The sequence below is a fragment of the Lynx rufus genome, unplaced genomic scaffold (assembly GCF_022079265.1).
Source record: "Lynx rufus isolate CCGP_SWC_20201006 ecotype Redwood Valley unplaced genomic scaffold, mLynRuf1.p SCAF_15, whole genome shotgun sequence".
NCBI classification, from domain to species: Eukaryota; Metazoa; Chordata; class Mammalia; order Carnivora; family Felidae; genus Lynx; species Lynx rufus.
The window spans coordinates 33,397,182-33,416,467 of record NW_025814829.1 but is presented as its reverse complement, the minus strand read 5'-3'; the positions used below and the strand labels follow the sequence as shown (position 1 = coordinate 33,416,467).

General features: G+C 38.1%; 1 protein-coding gene across 6 annotated transcripts in view; it reads right to left on the bottom strand.

Moving 5' to 3' along the window:
• RPS6KC1 (ribosomal protein S6 kinase C1) overlaps nt 1–19,286 on the bottom strand; it is a 179,752-nt gene that overhangs the window by 14,158 nt on the left and 146,308 nt on the right. For 5 of the 6 annotated variants that reach the window (XM_047076832.1, XM_047076833.1, XM_047076837.1 and 2 more), the window contains 2 exons: nt 15,478–17,073; nt 15,117–15,206 (listed from right to left, as the gene is read on the bottom strand). In XM_047076832.1, the coding sequence (XP_046932788.1) occupies nt 15,117–15,206; nt 15,478–17,073 (1,686 nt within the window). The remainder of the gene's footprint in view (nt 1–15,116; nt 15,207–15,477; nt 17,074–19,286) is intronic. The other variant, XM_047076834.1, reaches the window with a different exon arrangement.

The following is a 19,286-nucleotide window of genomic DNA, read 5'->3' as shown; positions in this document are numbered from 1 at the left end:
GGTGCAAGAAGATGAAGCTATGCAGGCCAGTCCTCCCTAAGAGTCCGCCTACGTCCTTTCCCCACAGCAGAAATGTATTATATACCAGAGAGAGCAATGGACTAGATATCAGGAGTCCTGGGTTAAGGGCCCTGAGGAATTCACTTGATCTCATCCAGAACAGAGGGTTGGAAGAAGGTTAGATCTGAGGGCCTCTCAGCTAAATTTAGCTCTAAACTCTATGATTTTGATACTCAAGGATTTTCTAAAATAGTGATTCTCTTAAAGGACAACTCCTTGGGAGATCTCATTCAAAGTATTTATGCTGCCTTTCCCAGATTCAAATTCACTGCCCCCACTCATTTCCCAACCTCCCTGTAGAGAGCCTCTGTACCTTCAGAAGCATGCTCTAGAAACTTTAGGAAGGGTGTAAGTTATTAGAAACTTAAGAAAACTAAAAAACAAAAACAAAAACAAACAAACAAGCAAAAAACCCATAGTCTAGTCATCAAATATAACTTTTTGCACATTTCCTTCCAGTCTAAAGCAAGCAATGGACTACATCATTTCCCTGTCCAAAATTCTGAAATGGCTTCTCCCTGACCATTAAGTAACGTTTAGATGCCTTGCTTACTCAGGCATGTATATATCCCGGCCTCCGTAATGAGTCTCAACCTATCATATTCATTCAACCAACATACATAAGCAGTACGAACTAGGCACTATGCTGGGTGCTATTCTTCCACATAACTCCATCAGCTGGCTACATTGCTAAATCATGCGAAACGAAAATCAAGGTTAGCATAGTTAATGGTTTCATTATTTTAGTATCTTTTTGCTCAAGAATTTATTATTCTATGTTCTTCAATCGTGTAGTAGGAAGTATATATTTCTTAGTTTCATAAAGGCGCTATCTGTTCACAGCTCAAGACCCAAAATGACTGATCAGACATCAAGTCTCACATTCCATGTATGAATGTTGCCTTGCTCACAGTAGGCACATATTGCAATAATGACAGTTACAACAATAAAACAGCAGCTAACATTTATTCACTGCTTACTATGTGTAAGGACTGTTCAACATTTTATGCAAATGATTTTAAATTTCCAAACTTACAGAGAACTTAAGTAAGTTCTTATGATGACCTTGGAGGAGCAAGAATATTGCATTTGTGTGTCCAGGGAAGAGGAACATCTGACCCAATCAGCTCAAAGAAAATTGTGAAAATTAATGAGATAGTTTTACAGGGTCTAACAACACACCCTAAGTAGCTCTAGACTAGCGCCACACTCCAAGCCTCTGCTCATGAAGGTTTCCTACTAGAATTGAGCAGAGGGCTGCTGAGGTAAGTCTATGTAATATAATCAAGGCTAACATAATTTATAAAGGCACCTTTTTATTCAGTGAAAAGTCCAAAGTGCCATCGCCAGTGTAGCCTACCCCGTTGAAAGCTACCAGGTTATGTCTGTTTCCCGTATCACTGCCGGGAATGTGCACTGGGTGAAATGTACCACTATTGGGGGAAAAGGGGCAATGGGTGGTCCCTGAAGCTACCAGATAAGCATAGTACATCTTCCTGAGCATCAAAGGATTTCATATATGGGGGGGGTGGGGGGTGGAGGAGGGAGGAGGATATTGTTTTACTATTAAGGGAAACACAGATCTATTCAGGGACCACAATGTAAAATTTGCATGGATTTACAAGCTAAAAAGACTTCAGAGAAACTTCAGGATCATATTTCACTCGTCCCCTGGGGTACCCATTCCATACCACCTCTACAGTCAGAAGTACTCGGGTAGAAAAGTTTGAGAGGTACGTCATGAGACAGACAACGTATATCCCTTTACTGGTTTCTATGAACTTGCCTAACTAAGGACTCTAAGAACTAGGTTCATTAGTTTTATGCTGCTTTGAAATCCCTCTCAATTTTCTGCCAGAGAAAGATAAATAAACAGGTAAATAATGACCAACACACTGCTTCAAATGTGGATTATCACAGTGTTTGGTGGGCCCCAATCTAAGTGAGGCAACACAGGCAGTACAGTACCAAGAGACCCACCCCGGTCCTAAAGCCAATTACTTCCCACTCTTCCCTTGGCTTGCTCTTCCGTCCAGGAGGCACCTGCCAACTTTAGTCTACTTCTTGTGTTCCCCATTTCTTTCTCCATCTGTCCTTGATCTTCCCCTCTTCTTTCTTCCACTGACAGCTTTCTTTCCTCTCCCCTTACTTCCTCTTTCTTCCCTCCCCTTGGTTGTCAACTGTTTAAGCTTTCTGACTTCAGGTCTAGAGAGACTGCTGACATCCAATCTAAGAAAAACTGCTTCTGAAAGGATGAAGGTGCCTAGGCTGAATGCCATCTTTATTCTGTTGGGCCAGTAAAGAAGGATAACAACTTTGAAAAGGCATTTTTTTTTCATGGAAATCTGGAAATAAAGACACCAAACAGGTTTTAAATCCACCCCCTTAACAATGCAGCTTGAAGCTCTTCAAAATGACTTTATATTAAGCAGGGATTCATTAATTAATATGAAACTGACATCATGACCAACTGACCTTGGTTTTCACAGATGACTCTAAAATACAACAAAGAGCTCTGTATTTAGGTAAGATACAAAGAAGAACTTCTTAACGGCTAGGGAATTTATATTATTACAATAACTAGAGTAAGTACTTGTGGAATTTCTTCTTTAGGATTTTCAAACAGAATTCTCTTTTTCTTTTAATAATCAGGACGCAGGATTTTGGATGCCTCTTTAATATTCTTTAAGGACCAATCATTCTTATATTAAAAAGTAATGATACACTCTGAAATTATACTGCCAAAAAGAAGCCTGAGATTGTGTGACTGTCAAAACCATTGTTCTAAAACTGCTGTCCTTGCAAAATCTACACAAAAACTTTCAGAATAAACCAAGAGCACTGATTTATATACAAAGCTACATGATGACTACCACAAACACTAGGTGAACAGTCAGGTGTATGTATCTAACAAATAAATTTGTGAGGCTATTTTTAAGTATAAACACAGTGAAGCTTAGAAATCCCTTTAAACTCCTATGTTGAATGTTTTAAATCTCTGGGGGAAAAAAAAAACACAAAAGCATTTTAAAGGATAAATTTACCATTTTTGTGTCAATTTCCAAATATTTTTCCTATTAAAAACCAATGGGTCGGGGCACCTGGGTGGCTTGGTCGGTTGGGCGGCCGACTTCAGCTCAGGTCATGATCTCGCGGTCCGTGAGTTCGAGCCCCGCGTCGGGCTCTGTGCTGACAGCTCAGAGCCTGGAGCCTGTTTCCGATTCTGTGTCTCCCTCTCTCTGACCCTCCCCTGTTCATGCTCTGTCTCTCTCTGTCTCAAAAATAAATAAACGTTAAAAAAAAAAAATTAAAAAAAAAAAAACAAAAAAAACCCAATGGGTCAAGTTTCTGCACATGCCCTTCCCCTGCTAGGATACTCTGTATTTGCAATTTCCAGGGTGGTAAAATAGTATCTTTATTCTCCACAAGTGCAATACTTACCATAGGCATGAAGCAAAGTGATGGAGGGGAGAACTAAACTATTCCCTAAGAAAATAAACAAATTCTCAGATTATTCCCACAGAAACTCAAAAAGAGATGGTGTTATCAAAGAATCCCAGATTTTTGTCTTTGAATCAAAGAAATGTATTGTCATTCCACCATTTGACCCTGGCTGAGTATGTCACACTGAGCTTACTCTGAAAATGAGGACAGCCGGGACCTCTAACATTTTTTCTACCTGTAATTTTATGATCCTGAAAAGTGTTTTCAAAAGCACTCATGAGCCTTTCTCAAAACTTCTCCCTCCATTAACCTAAATGCCCAAAGAATGGGATTATGCTAAAATGACTAGCACTTCTCACACTTCCTTCTTTCCACCGTCACCGCTCTCTTTCCCTAAGAGATCTGGTGACAAACGAATTGAATCAGTGTCACTCAATGTAACCATTCTCATCTTTTAATGTAATGGAGACACAGAATTGTCTCTAGATTAGATTTCAATCCATCTAAAAATTTTTAAGGACATCAAATATGTGAGAACGGTTTTGTAAAATTCTAGAATTCTCATTTTAGCACTATCGATTCTCACATTCTGACACAATATAGAATCTCATTGACTCATACTAATGATTCGAACTGTATTTCACAAGTGAATAAACATGTTTAAATAAAACAATAAAGGTATCACAACATAAAATGCGCTTTGCCTACCTTTGTCTTACTCATGTTTAACACCTCATAGAACACTCTTCAACAAGCCAAGACATTTTTCAGTAGAACAGTGCTGCCTTGGTAACCCTTATTGTCAAAGGGCTTGCTAAAACATACAGTAAGAGAGTTTTACAGCCCTTATGATATTTCCCGAGTCTCCCTCTTATAGTCAAAAATAATAATGTTAATCTGACCCCAAAATAAACCTTGCTCCTGAAAAATACAGGAGCAAAACAACCAGAGAGCTTGGACTTAAGAAATCATAAAATATCTATACCTACGCGAGAAGTGAAGAAAAAGAAGCCAAGTATGCACTCTCAGACTTGAGGAAACCTGAAAGACACTAGAGAGTGCTCGATTCGGCAGCACATGTACCAGAAGACCCTGGAGAGACCATGCAATCCCAGCATTACTGAAATCACAACATATACCTAAGTACAGGTAGAGAGAGGCCTTGCTTTTTAGGATTACACAGTTTAAACCACACACACGCATTTGCCAAAGACGTGACTCAAAAATAAGCAAAGATAATGTTAAGACTCTGCTGGAAATTGTACAGAATTTGAAAAACCTAGAAAGTGCATGTCAAACTCCCGCTTTAAATAAAGACCAACCTTTCTACAAAGCTTCAGAGAGATGAATCACCTTGCATTTTAAGCAATTTGGTACCCTCAACATCTCAAATTCAGAATTTACTTTTCTTTAAGGGTCTGTAACTATTATACTGCTTGGTCAGTAAGGGAGTCTGACAGTCTACATTTAGTTCTCTGATGGGTTTGATAAGGCACGCTTCCAGTCTGAGGCCATCACTTGATTCTGTTCTGTGGTTTCTCACCAAGGGACCCACACAGGTCATGTCACCCTTCCCTGGACCCTTTTACTCACAACACAGTTGCCCAGACCCGCTGCAAAACCCTCCAGACAATTCCATGACCTCCCTCTGGCAGTATGTTCTTCTGTTGCTATCTTCCTTATAGGACACGGTAGGAAATAGAGTAAATTTTCTTAGTAGTTCACATATAGAGAAATTCTATTTTCTTTATTATTTTATTTTCAGAATAAGTATTTAACTATTTCTCCCACTTTCTTAACTATACTTGTTAAATAAACAGAATCTTAGAAGCCTCATTTCTTTTCACTCTCAAAGTTCTAGTAACTGTGGAACTCTTATTAAAAGATCGTATAAAACTCAGTAAAAAAGTTGCAATGAAATTGCAACAATTGTTGCAAATAAAGTATTTATGTAATAGTCAAACCAACATTTAGATGCTGGAAGACTCTGTCACATAAATGATACAGCACTTTATCCAAATATCAGAATGATGGAACAATTTTAAAGGCACAGATCCATGCAATAAATTAAAATAATAATCAGTAATAAGCATATTTTGGGGGCAAAGGGAGATACAGTTTTCTAATGCCACAGGGTTTAAAAAATTATGTTAAATATCTGACTTTAAGGATTCCAATTCTCACTTTTAGAAGAGAAACATAAACAACACAAGTACCTTATTAGCTTTTACGGTAAAAGAGAGATCTTTGGTGAAGAAGACAATATAAAAATTAAGCCACAATGGCCTCCGATAGGAATAGAGAAAAGTGTAAAACAAAAAAAATCTGATCTATCATTAGTGACATACTTGGACCAAGGAAAAGAACATCTTTCTTCGGCAATGAGCATTCATGTCAGCTAGGGCATGGAAACATTAGTACTGTGTTCCTACACAGACAGTCTTTCCCTGCAGCATCTGTTGCTAATTGAAAGGGACTAGAATTACAAAATTCTAGTCAATTTCTCTCACCAGCGCTTGCTGTGTATAAAGATTTTCTATGCAGGGGCTGAGCATTAGTCTTCCACTACAGCTGATGACTAAAGAACAAAGAGAAAGAAATACAGAAGAAAGCATTTTTTTTTTAATCCAACAATATATGGAACTAAATGGTAAGAAGAGAAACAGCTAAGCACATCTTTTGTTAGTTTGGTAAATTACAATTCTGTAAATACAACTATTCACCTGTAAAGGTCTATTAACATTCCAGTTAACCAACTGTATACGTGTTCTGTTTGGGTAGTCTCTTTGTTTACACAGGTCTTCAAAATTAATTATCAATACTATTCCAATTATGTCCCTTATTTCTAGCTCCTAGGCACAGTGCCTGGAACACAGGAGGCACTTAATAAATGTTTGTTGAATACATAGATCCTCCTTGTGTTCTGTGGCACTGCACATTCAAGGCATTCAAAGCTTCTACTAAGGCCTCATCACATTCATTTTCCTTAAGTTCCATTGAGCACAGAGATCTCCATTCAGTCCTTTCGTACTTTTATATATGGTAGGCTAGAAAGTTTCAAACATTATCTAAAGCACACCCTGGCTGCTGAATGAAACACAGATTAAAGCAGGGTGAGAATGGAGGTCAGTCAGCTGATGACTACAGTAGTCCAGGCAAGAGATGACGGTGGCTTAAAGAGGGTGGTAGAACAGACGCCTTCCAGGGCACTTCTCTGCCGAGCGCAATGGCCGCTACAGTCTGTTCTGACATGGATAGCGCATGGCCAGGGGAAAAGCTGAAGAGCCCTGGGAGCAGGAAGAAGACAGGATTGGGAGGTAACTCATGGTTTCCCACGCCCCTGCTCCATGTGAGGAATCCAGGCACACAATCACACGAAATGTGCTACAAATGTGCGAGCTGGCTACAATATCTGGCTACCAGTCTGGTGAGATAATTAGTATCACTATTGTTTTTAATGTTATCAAAACCAGTGCATCGTAGGACATCTATGCTACTTAGTTTTCCCAAGGGTATTTATTATTTTAGATATAGAGACGATTTTTTTAAAGTTTCCTCAAACAAGACAAAATGTTGCAACTGAGAACAAAACTAAAAGCCATATCAACCATGAGAGTGGAATTTCATTTTAGTTCCAGGTTTGAATTGTTTCTCTAATACCTAGAAGCTAAATGATCAAAGTTTAGACATTTAAAGTTTAAAAGTCTGAAGGTGCACAACTGTTCAAAGAGAACACATATTTTAAAGGAAAGAATATGGACAGAAGAAAGGTACTTGCCTAAGGTTTCACATCTCTTAGGCAGATCTTAATTCTCAGAGTAATAGACTAGCGAGAGCCTGGAATTTGCACGTTTGCAGCCTATTATTTCAAATGAGCATTTCGCTCCTTTTTTTCATATTTTATCCTACTTTAGAAAACGTTGGCTGCCCACTTCTCCATTCTACATTCCATAAAGTCCTCCAACATTGTGCTCCATTGATTATTCAAACGCCACATCTGTTGAGGAGCGTATATGAACTACTTAAAAGTTGTCAGTATCACGTGACTCGAATTCATTAGAATATTATCCAGAGAAGCCTGGTGACAGAGGCCAACACTTTCCAGAGAGAAGAGTCTATGGCAGCTGGGGCTCCGCTCTTCACAGCACCACACGGTGACAGGAGAAGCGTGCTGCCCTACCTCACACACACTTGCTTCCCTGGCTCATCCCAGGCTCTAGCCTTGCTTCCCGCCACCACCTCATGATTAATCCATTGATTTTCAGGTATTTTAATTACCTGAAGCCCTGGGCCAGTTGTATTGTGCAGACTCGGGAAGTAAAGACATATCCCACTCAGAGAATTCAGGCTAGGCTTGACAAAATACTTAATTTTGCTTTCCTACCACTACCCAGCTCTGAATTTCTTGTTGTGGGGGTGACCTGGCAACATGTTCTGAGCATCCTGCAATGATCTGCGGAAGTTGGGTCAAAACTCCTTGATTTAACTTGATTCAGCAGTCCAGAGCCAAGAATTACCTGCTGGAGGGAGTTTATAGGTATCATTACACTACCGTCTTCTTGTGAGATAAAATAAGAAGTGGGTAACTACCATATGACTTCTGGTTGACTGATTATAATTATAATTCTGAGCTCTATACAATCTTGCTTACTCTCTCACCCTGCATTTCTAGTAGGGAAAAAAAAAAAAACCAACAGCACGCTCCATTTTCCATTGATCATATCACAACAACTCCATTCTGAATAGCCATCGGGTGTCACAGTGTTACCCAACCAAAGCCATTAAAGTTGATTGACGAGAAAAAGGCTAACTGAAAATTGTGAAAATGACAGATGCAGCTCCCCCCACCACCACTGCTGTTGTGTCAAGTAGGCAGGGCTTCGTGCACTGCTATTAAAGGGGCTCAAGGAACTCCGTCTGCTTTGTCATCCATTTTTTAAAACCTTAGCATTTTTAAACATTTATTTGAGGGAAGCATTTGTGAATAACTGCTCAGAAGGAGTAAGCCCTGGTTACTTCAGGGAGATTCAAAATGACAAGATTTTGCATGGTACAGGACCTGATGACTTGGTCAAAGGAGCTGGCCGATAGCTCTGGTACATGATGTTTAAGACTCAGCATTATCTCTTCTGTGTTAAGTATCAGAGGCAAAAGATAGTTCTCTTTCTTCTTTATAATAATATCCTAGTGAGGCCAAGTAACTGAATAGTTGCCAAAAATCAACTTAGACCTGAAAATCAAAAAGCAATTACAATGCAGCTATTACTCAAAACCACAAGTATCTAGTCTCTTGTTCCTCTTCTAAAAAACAATCTGCCCAAGATAATAAAGAAAAAGGTTTGGAGCAAATAAGAGGTTAAAGTTAACTTCTTTTTAATAATCTAAAGGTTGAGGTAACCCCCCATTCCCCGGTATATCAGGTACTATTACGAAATGTACGGAGATCTTGTATTTCACCTCTTCCGTATGAAAATATTACTAGTTCTTTGACTCTTACAAATTCTCTAGTTCTAATGGATGAAGAATTTCTTTTCACGAGAAGAGCTAATGTGCTATTCACTAAAGTGCCAAATAGCAAGGATGGAACATTTTGCTATTACTCAGCCTCATTCCCACTGGTAGAGATAAATCACAATCTGTCCTGATGAGAGAAGTATGATTTCAGAATGGGTCTATTTCAGTATGGAGTGACCTTAACACAGAGGTGAAGGTAACGAGCCCATCACTGGGGGTTGTGTGGAGGATCCAAGATACATCCTACCCAGGGATGGATCCCGAGGTTCCAGACCTTCAAGCCAGTATAAAGCAACTCTTTAATCTTTCCATCACGAGGGGTCTGCCTGAACAAGGTAAGATTTGCGTTGACTTGAAGCTCTTTTTGCTTATCCTAATATGACTATACTCATGGCAGAAACTTCATCAGTATACAGGGATTAAGTGCATCAGAGAATTTTCCTCAGTGTAAACACTTCACTGTTGTATGGCAAACTTGAAAAGTTACTGGTTCTCCCAAAGAAGATATAGATTTGGTCTTTATGACAATAAGAACTAAAAACAAAGGATTAGAAGTACTTGCTAATTGTTAAAGGAAAATGTTAAAACATCTAATATGTACAAGAGAGTTACTGTTGAAGTTTTGCTGAAGGGTAAATCAAACAAAAGAATCAGTGTTTGAAACATAATGTTTAAATATTAACCACAAATATTTTACTCTTTTCAAAATTATTTCTATAGCTCCCTCTTGCCTTTTTCTTCTTTCTCCTTTGGGAAAAAAAATTTTAAAAGCCTACACCGGGGATACAACCATATTTCCTGGTTAGATCATTATTAGTTCAAAATATGTATCTATATTCATTTGAGTTCTCTCTCAACTTCACATTCCTAAAATAGATCACTTACGCTTGCTGAAGTTACCCAGGACCCAAACATTCTCAGATCCAAATGATTCTTTCTTCTTTAAACAATTTTGTTTGTGGAGAATCTTGGCAATCAAATTTCACCCTACTCAAAAAGTGTCTTGGCTTCTCTCCTCCAAATGAAAATACTTTCCATAAATCCCTCATTTCTGCATAATACATATTATATAAATACCTTACAAATGAGTACAGGTATACACTTAGAAAGTCCTCCAAGTGAAATAATTATTTTAACCCTACTAATATTAGACAAGAAATCAGTATGTAACCTTGGGGGAGAAATTCTTGCCTTAATAAAATAAACTTGAATTCTGACTGCATTTTCTGTAAGAACGGTATTAGATGATTTGACATCTGTGATATTTTTTATACCCTACAAATCTATTTGGCTAGTGATAAATTAAGGTCTAGGAAGTCTTAAGTAACATGCCCAAGGTCATGCAATGAGTTAACGGCTGATGTGGGACAAATATTGAAGTTTGGTCATTCTTAATTCTGCCTTAATATTCTAAATCTTAAACTTAATGATGGCCTCATGATATTTTGAACCATCCATGGTCCGAGTCCTAGATCTAATTATCAAATACATAACTACGACATAGAGCACCATGCTTAAAAAAGCAACAAATGACATGTAAGACCCATTTATGAAAAAGGGCAGAGGAGACTACCTCCAAAAAATATATTCATAGCCTATTTGATAAAGTCAGGCTAGAAGAGCAAAGGGTGATAGTAAATAAATGTCATGCTCTAAAACTGAATTTTACAGATAGTTTCAGCATGATTTTTCTATGTTTCACTTTTCACCGTCAGCTGTGAGCTGTTTCCAAGTGTGAAATCGCCTAAGAGAGGAAGCAAAGCTGTCATTTGACATCTGGGAGCGTGGAGATTGGGCTGCAGTAAAAAGCATTTTGGACTTCTTCAATTTACACACATTTTCACCTATAAATTGTCAAGTCTGAAAAGTATTCAACGAGAAATATCAATGTAAATTTCAAGCATTTATAAAGGCTCATAGTGGAGTGGAAAATAAAGGTGAAGGACACACTCTGATAGGTACCATATCAACTTGTGAAGACTGGAATGAGAAACTTAAGTGATTCAATTAGCATAATAACGAACATATCAACAATTTTACTCACTTGCCTTAGATTGCATATTAAACTTTCCAATACAGTCTTTTGTGCTTTATATGCTTACTATTAGAGGTTCTATTTCCTAGCTGCTTTTTTTTACGATGAGAGTCAAGACTTAAAAAAATACTGGTAAAAAAAAAAAATACTTTCTTGACACTTTATTCTTCCTTTATACTTAAAATGCTGTAACAGAAATTTATTCTACATTATGGTAAATCGTTTCAATGATAAAGCACATAAAATCCTTTGTGTGTGGTATACACAGATACAGAAATAAAATGAGAGTAATGACAAGGAAGTCCTCTAGAGAAGAATCATCAATTTACTCCAGTTTTTATTCTATAACCTCTCACAACGAAAAACAGGAGAACCTGTCCGTAGGGCTCTTAATAAAGTATCTAAAAAGCTCCCAATATGGAAACCAGGCAGTGTTATGTTTATATTCCTATGCTATACCATCTATTCCCACTCCGGGGGTCTGTTTCTTTACTCTCTCTCTTCCTGAACTCTGTCCTGTGTTTCTCTGGTATGAAAGGAACCCATTTACCATGAATGATGTTTATTTAAAATACAACCTTTCTAGAGAACCATCCTAGATAATCTAAGGATACAAAGTGAACCTAAAAGGAATGATTTCTACTTTGAAAACAGGGCTGGGTTTGATCAGTGAATTCGTATTCTCAAGACCCTCTTGATAGGCCTGCAGCTGCAGCCATTTATTTGCTGGCTTTTTCACAGATGTAGACAGAGAAAGCTCATTGGTTTTTGTCTTTTTGTTACTGGACTTGTTTTCCTTAATATAAAAGAAGTGGTAACTTTTTTAAAAAGTTCTTCAGGTCATTGTTGAAACTTGTGAATATCAGATATCCTTGGTAGTATGCAGTGCTGAAACGACCATGACTTTTTAAAATCTAAGATCGCAAAGTTGGCAGAAACTCTACTTAAATAACAGAAGGTGATCATTTGCATTTCAAAATTTATCTATCTTGCTTTTCCCCTCAATTAGACCAAAACATGTTGATTCACAGGTTTCTGTGTGTGTGTGTTTTCTTTTTTAAACTTATTTATAGAGCAGAATAATGGCCCCCCTGCTAGTTTGGCATGTGCTCAAGTTTCTGTCCGTGTAAATCGAATCTGTTACTGGAAATTTTTCTCAAAATATGAAGGCACATCATCCACAAGATGAAAAGATACATTGCTGATATTATAAAGTACAGGGCAGGTGGATAATGTTTTTAGGACAAAAATGTGATAAGGATTCCCAGGAGGGAGGAGTGGTCGGGGTAGAGGCTGCATGCTGTTTAAACAGAAGTGGGTCGTTCTCATCACGATCTTATGACAACTTTACTTTCTAACCAAACATCAGCTGCTGGACATGCCTTAGAGTTACTCGGACAATAATACTAAGGTTAGAATTAGAAAATGGAAGGGCAGAGGGGATGTGGGAGAGAATTACTGCAACCCTTAGTGTTTCTAAGAGTAGAGCAAAAGATGACTAAGTACTCTGTGTCCCCATGTGTTAATGGATTTGCGACTTTTAAGCATTGAAATATTAGCATATTAGCACTGTTCCCACCCTTTGGGGAGGAAACACTATTTATAGTGTTCATCAGTAGCACTGCTGTTCACTTTTGAAACAAACAGTAATTTACAATTTTTGGTTCCAGTTCCCCTTGCATTGTAAGCTAGGTGTGGGAGAACGCAGACACTTAACGGAGTTCTGTAACTCTGGGTTTACAATCATCTACATTACAAGGCTAGCTCTACTTTTCAGTTAAGGCCATTACTGGTTTTATTTTCCCCTGTTGATGAAACAAATTAATAGGTCCCAAAAATAGAAGAGACTTTCTACATCGTTCAATGCATGATATAATGCTAGGGCACTTTTGCAACTCACAAAGCTTGAAAGTACAATTCTTTCACGCAAATAATTAAAACAAAGCCCTTCTTCAGACAGCTTTTCTCAAATGTTAGTGAAGGACAACCTGGAAAATGACAGCAAAAATCCATTAATGGTAGACTGCCACCTGCTGGTAAACTATGAGAACTGTGATTTGTGGGGAAAGGCTTAAAAATAAAAATAGGGAACTGATCTGGATTAAATTTGCTGTTTCGAGTACACAAAATTAAAAGTATCTATTTGTTGATGAATGTAATATAGTTTTGTTAAACACATATTAAAATTTTCAGGTGGTCAACATGCTGTGAATGTTAAAGTAAACATCGTACGTTGAAGAAACAATTCTGCTAGAACGCCAAAGCATAACCTTACAGTTTTCGAGAAGAAAGTGACAATAAAAATCGGAAATAAGGAGTCAGTTATAAACACTAAACAATGCCTCATCACATCTGGTTTGATATGAGGTTTATCCTGCACTTCACTTCTGGATTTAACAGGTTTCATCTAAAAGAACTCCCAGATTTGGAGCGTGTGGGTGGTTTAGTTGGTTGAGTGTCTGACTTTTAATCCATGCTCAGGTCACAATCTCATGATTTGTGAGTTCGAGCCCTGGGTTGGACTGTCAGACTATCAGTGCAGAGCCTGCTTGGAATTCTCTCTCCTTTTCTCTCTGCCCCTATTCCACTAATGCTTGCTCTCTCTCTCCCTCTCTCTCTCTCTCAAAATAAATAAATAAACCTAAAAAGAAGTCCCACATTTAATTTTGATCCTTAAGCCTCCAAATTCATTACAATTAATATATGTATTTATGTACACTGGCACCTAAGATGTTATTTATCAAACTATAGAAGGGGGTGAGTATTTAAAAAAAGAACCAGATAACCATAATAAAGTGATTTCACATTGAAATTATTTTTGTTATCCCATTAACTAAATCATACTAATAAGGCTTCAAAAAACAGCATAATATTATCTACTTGAGAGAAACAAAAAACGGAGGCATGCTCTATTGCCTCTAGAAAGAAATAAAATCAAACACGCCTAATTTGAGGGAAGAAAGAGGAAAAGAAACAGAACACTAAGAAAAAAAAAAAAAACCAAATCACGTTTTCAGGAAACAGTTTTGGGATATTTGCTTTGCAGGCTGAAAAATTTAGCTATTCCCCAATCCAGGAGTAATTCTTAACAATGAAGGTTGTAACTTAAAACAATATAGCTCTTTCAATCCTAATTATAATCACTTCCCATTATGCAGGGAAACAATGTTAGCATCAATAATACACTGGTTAGCTAGGAAGCGTTAAATACTGTATTAATCAACAACTAAGCAGATCATGTCACCATAATCAGCTTGAACCTCCTTTGAAAGCCAGTGGGGTGACAAGTGAAGTAACTTGGACTATCCAAAGAGGCTGAGAGCCGGGCAAAAGGTGAACGAACTTTGGATTCAAATATAGCCCCATCTGCACTGACAGAAAGACACTCACACAAATCCAATTCATATGCTTACGTGACCTGTAATTATCAGCAAAGGATATAACACCCCCCAAAATAAAGCTCTAATTTAAAAAAAAAAAATAAAGACAATACAGTAAGAGCAAGAGAAATCTGTTGTGTTGAGTATTTGGCTAAACTGGCTATTTTAAAGCAAGAAAAACATGCTTCCTAAAATGTCTCAAATACAGAGAGAACTCTAAAATCTGCTCTGCATGCCAGGGCACCTCATCATTGAAGTCACAGTACTGCATTTTTTAAAATCCCATATTTTATCCACTTTTCTCCTTGGGAATTTTACCCCTGTAGTTGGCTACTTCTCACATCTTAATAAAACCATCCACTGAAAGAGGTTCGGGGTATTCAAAGGTCCTTCTAAACACTGAGAAGTTAAGACACTTCTAAGACAGAATTAACTGTCTCTCCTAAGAGAAGTACAAGCCCATTTAACAACACACACACACACACACACACACACACACACACACACACACCCCTCTAGAATATATAATGCTTTCTTCCCCAAATTTTCTTTTTTTGAAGGATTTGAGAGATACCCAAACCCAACACCTATGTGAACTGCTAGAGAAAAATACAACTTTTATAAGGAAAAGAGAGAGGCGGAACTACTTTTTCAAGTGAAACATTTTAAGAGATTGCTCTAACCTGGGGCACAGTACATTCTCTCCATGGCATCACTGTCACAGGAATCTTCAACCTCGCTCCACCTGCTAAAATACGTTAGCTGAATGTGTCCTAAAAACAAAACGACAGGAGAAATCAAAACATTTTTCTCTTCCATTTTCTGCAGAAGTGAACTGTAATTACTCCTTTTGTAGCTAAAAACAGTATCATTAAGAATAATGGCATCATTAAGTACTAGAAGCTATTACTGGGGGTGAATTTGCCGCACTGATAATGAAGCTCTAGACAGGAAATGAAGATACTAATTACAAGATAAAACGCCTACTCAGTTAATTGGAAGCAACAGCGAATAAAAAGAAATGCATTTGCAAAAGTTCCTGACCTCTATCATTCAATAAGATGTTGTTTGGGTTCAAATCGCGGCACACAATTCCCTCTCTATGTAAAGCATCAAGGGCTACCACCATTTCAGCTGCCCATCTTTGAATGCAGCCCTCGGGGATGTAAAACCTGGAGTTTAGTGCTAATTTTTTATCAAGGTCCTCAAAAATCTGATGTATTTCCTTGTCTCCTTCTAGTGCTAATCCACTCTCTCCCTTAGTCTCTGAGTCTCTCTGAAACAAAGTCAGTTCCTCTTTAGCCAAATCCTCAGTTTGATCTGTAAACAGCAATACTTCTTCAGTTTTTAAAGTGTCTGTGTTTACATTATATTCATTAGCACCTGAGAGTGGGTTAGAAATATGGAATATGCTTTCTTCTGTGTTGGTTGCAGTGACTGCAGACTCAACCGCTCCAAGTCCTTGGAACTTAGGATCCGAGCTGTGTAACAAAGACATGTCTCCTGAACTACTGTGATCACCGGCTGTTACAAACAACATCCCCAGATCCCCCTGTGCGCTGTGTTTCTCCGCTATACTATGGGATTTAGGCCTGGAGGGATCACTCAATTCCTCTGTGCCATTTTCCTCACTTGCTTGGTGTTGTTCAGTACTAAGCCTGAGGCATAAAACATCAGGGGCTTCCAACAATTTACTTTCAATTATGCCTATATTAGTCTGTGTAAACGGAGTGGGTCCCATTGCTTCACCGTCTTTGATGGGCTCCAGTTCACCAGGTAGATTTACAAGGAGATCGGGCCTTCCTTCATCAGTGCCGATGACATCATCAAAAGCAGCATCTTTAAAAGAAATAACTGGGACAGAGTCATCTGAGCCCCTGCTAATGGTGTCCTGAGCTATAAACTCTACCTTGCTTTCACTAGTACTGAAACCCCTGGAAGTGCCGTCTCCATCTGGAAGAGTGAAAAATGGTTTCAAAGGCTCTGACTTTAGACTATACAATTTTTCTCCAAAATCAAGGCCTAGGAGTTCACTAGTGCTATCCTTACTGTCTATTCTAAAGAATTCCATGGGGCTGTTTTTAGATCTACTAAGGGAATCTGACGTTCTTGGAGAACTATCTGCTTCTAGGTCATCATCTCCAGCAAAGAACTTCAGCTCGTGAGCTATGTGCTGGGTGCTGGGGCTGCCACTGTCAGCAGCAAGGTGTGCTGGGAAGCTTTCGATAACTCTGGGATCAACAGCATTCCCTCCGATCTTCACGAAAGGCTCCTCATTCAAGGACCCTGGCTCAATCTTTTCTTGCCCATATTCATTGCATAGGGTCAGATAACTAGTGGTACATTCCTCTTCTGAACTTGAGCCAGAATCTGGCCATTTTGGAGAGCTATCTTGGCCTTCTTCATCTTGGTTGCTATCATCTTGAGAGCTTGGAGTAAGACTAGTCTTCAGAGGCAGAACTTTAAGCATCGTTCCACCATCGCTTCCTCTGGATTCAAAGCTGCTGCTGTCCTGAGGACTAGAAGTTGGCTGTTGCAGGTGAACTTTAGTGAGTGCAGATTTTTTCACTTCCCCGATGTCAAAGCTTTCTTCAGGACTTCTGTTTAGAAACTTACTGATATATGACCAGAGTTTGCCACCTGTGAACAAGTATAACCAAAAAAAATTTTAAGATCCCCAAATTAATGGTTACTTATTGAAGCCAAAAGAAAAACCAAAAGCATTCTAATAATCAATCAAAAGCAAGTCAGCAATATCCATTAATATCAAGTATGCTATAAAACAAGCATTTTTTTTTTTTAACACTAATTCAACGTTTATTTATTTTTGGGACAGAGAGAGACAGAGCATGAACGGGGAGGGGCAGAGAGAGAGGGAGACACAGAATCGGAAACAGGCTCCAGGCTCTGAGCCATCAGCCCAGAGCCTGACGCGGGGCTCGAACTCCCGGACCGCGAGATCGTGACCTGGCTGAAGTCGGACGCTTAACCTACTGCGCCACCCAGGCGCCCCAAAACAAGCATTTTAATAAAATGTATTTTTTTGTGATTGCTGACTGGTGAGTATAATTTTAAACCTATCTCCTGATATCAATTATTTTTTAAATGACAACCTATTTCTTCCTTTGAAATTATTTTAACAAATACTAATAGGAAATCCCACAGCTAGAACACTGCTATAAATATGATTTAGCTGTTGGAACATGTGATTATGTTCTGAGCTGTTTATGTAATAATTTTTTCAAGCATGGCCCCTTGGTCAAGTGGAAATACATAAATTTAAGTGCTGCTTAAAACTGTATATACTATAGTGTGTGTGTGTTGGGGGGGGGGAATCAGCAATATTATTCCATTTTAAAATGGCCAGTCCAAGATTAGAGGGGAGATATGGCATCCGGTATATAATTATGCCATTATAAATGACATATTAATGACATTTTCCCCATTTTCTCCCTTCCCCACACACGTCACGTATGGTAGAAGACCAAGTAAACCAGCTGAGGAAAATTAATTGGGTATTAATGGGGCAGGCTACTGCAATTCTGATTCTATATTCTGATACGTATCAGAAACCTATAAAAGTAAAATCATAAAAATCAATTTCACAGAAATCATAGAAATCAAATAAACACAAAGCAATCCAATGTTTTACCAGCAATACTTGTTAGGTAGTTGTTTCACTTTACTTTTCTTTTGTTTTAACCATTAAAAACTCAGCCCGTTTTACTCATTAGAATCTTTGAATAAATAACTATAATAAGTATCAAAACCCCATCAAAGCTTTACTGTATTGCAAGAAGAAAGAACCGTTCAATTTGATCCAGAAATCTGATAAGCAATAATTGCAGAAGCATACTTTGTGAAGATACAACTGTATCTTCCAAAAATGGGAAATAATGTGTTAAACATGAATCCCCTCTATTAACATGGAAAAGGCAATTTTTTCAGCACATTTTTAATGTCTTTATTAAGCATCCTATACCAAGAGTAACATTCGTAAGAGAAATAATTACTGACAGTCAATTATATCTATAAAAAGGTAAGTGGAAGCATCCACAAAACTCTTTTTTTGTACACTGCCTTTTCATTTCATTTAGAGGGACTCAGTAAATACACAAAGCACCCAGTACTGTGCCTGCTATCAAGTAAATGTGCAGTAAAGGTTAGCTGTTACAATATTAATCCTAAGATATTCAGACATCTCCTCTACCAGTGACCTAGTTAACAGCCTTCTCCCATTTTGATAGTAATTAGTAGTATTGGACATTAGGGCATTTAACTTTTCACTCTCATTCTTTTCTTGGCTAACTTTCTGTCCGCACTAGGTTATGCTTAGTGTTTCATATCTCCCCAGAGTCAAATTAAAATTTAAGGGTTCATATATAGCTTTGAAACACATTCACAAAAGACGGCATGCATTGATTCCATCTTTTTTTTTTTTTTTTTTTAGTTTTTTGACAACAATAACCACATTCCTCTTATCACAAACACCTCTATTGTGGCACACTGACAATAAAGCCTGAACCTGAAGCTGGAATTCCTGTATGCAATCCAACTATAACAACGTGTGTTGTTTTCAGTTCTCCTAGATGGGGACTACTGTGAGGACAGGACCGTCTTTTTCATCTTTCTCTGTCTACTGCCTGATCAGTGCACAGGACATGGCAGGCATTCAGTCAGTGGCAGGCATTCTTTAACTCAGATGGTAACTCATCAGAATGTGATGTGCCATCACAAAGCAGACAGTCTCTGTAGTCACAAAGTTCCAGAAATAGCAAGACACAGTCAAGTTCCAAGAAAAGTTTCATTCATTCTTAGGCCAATTTCACCTAGATGAACTGCTGAAATCTAAA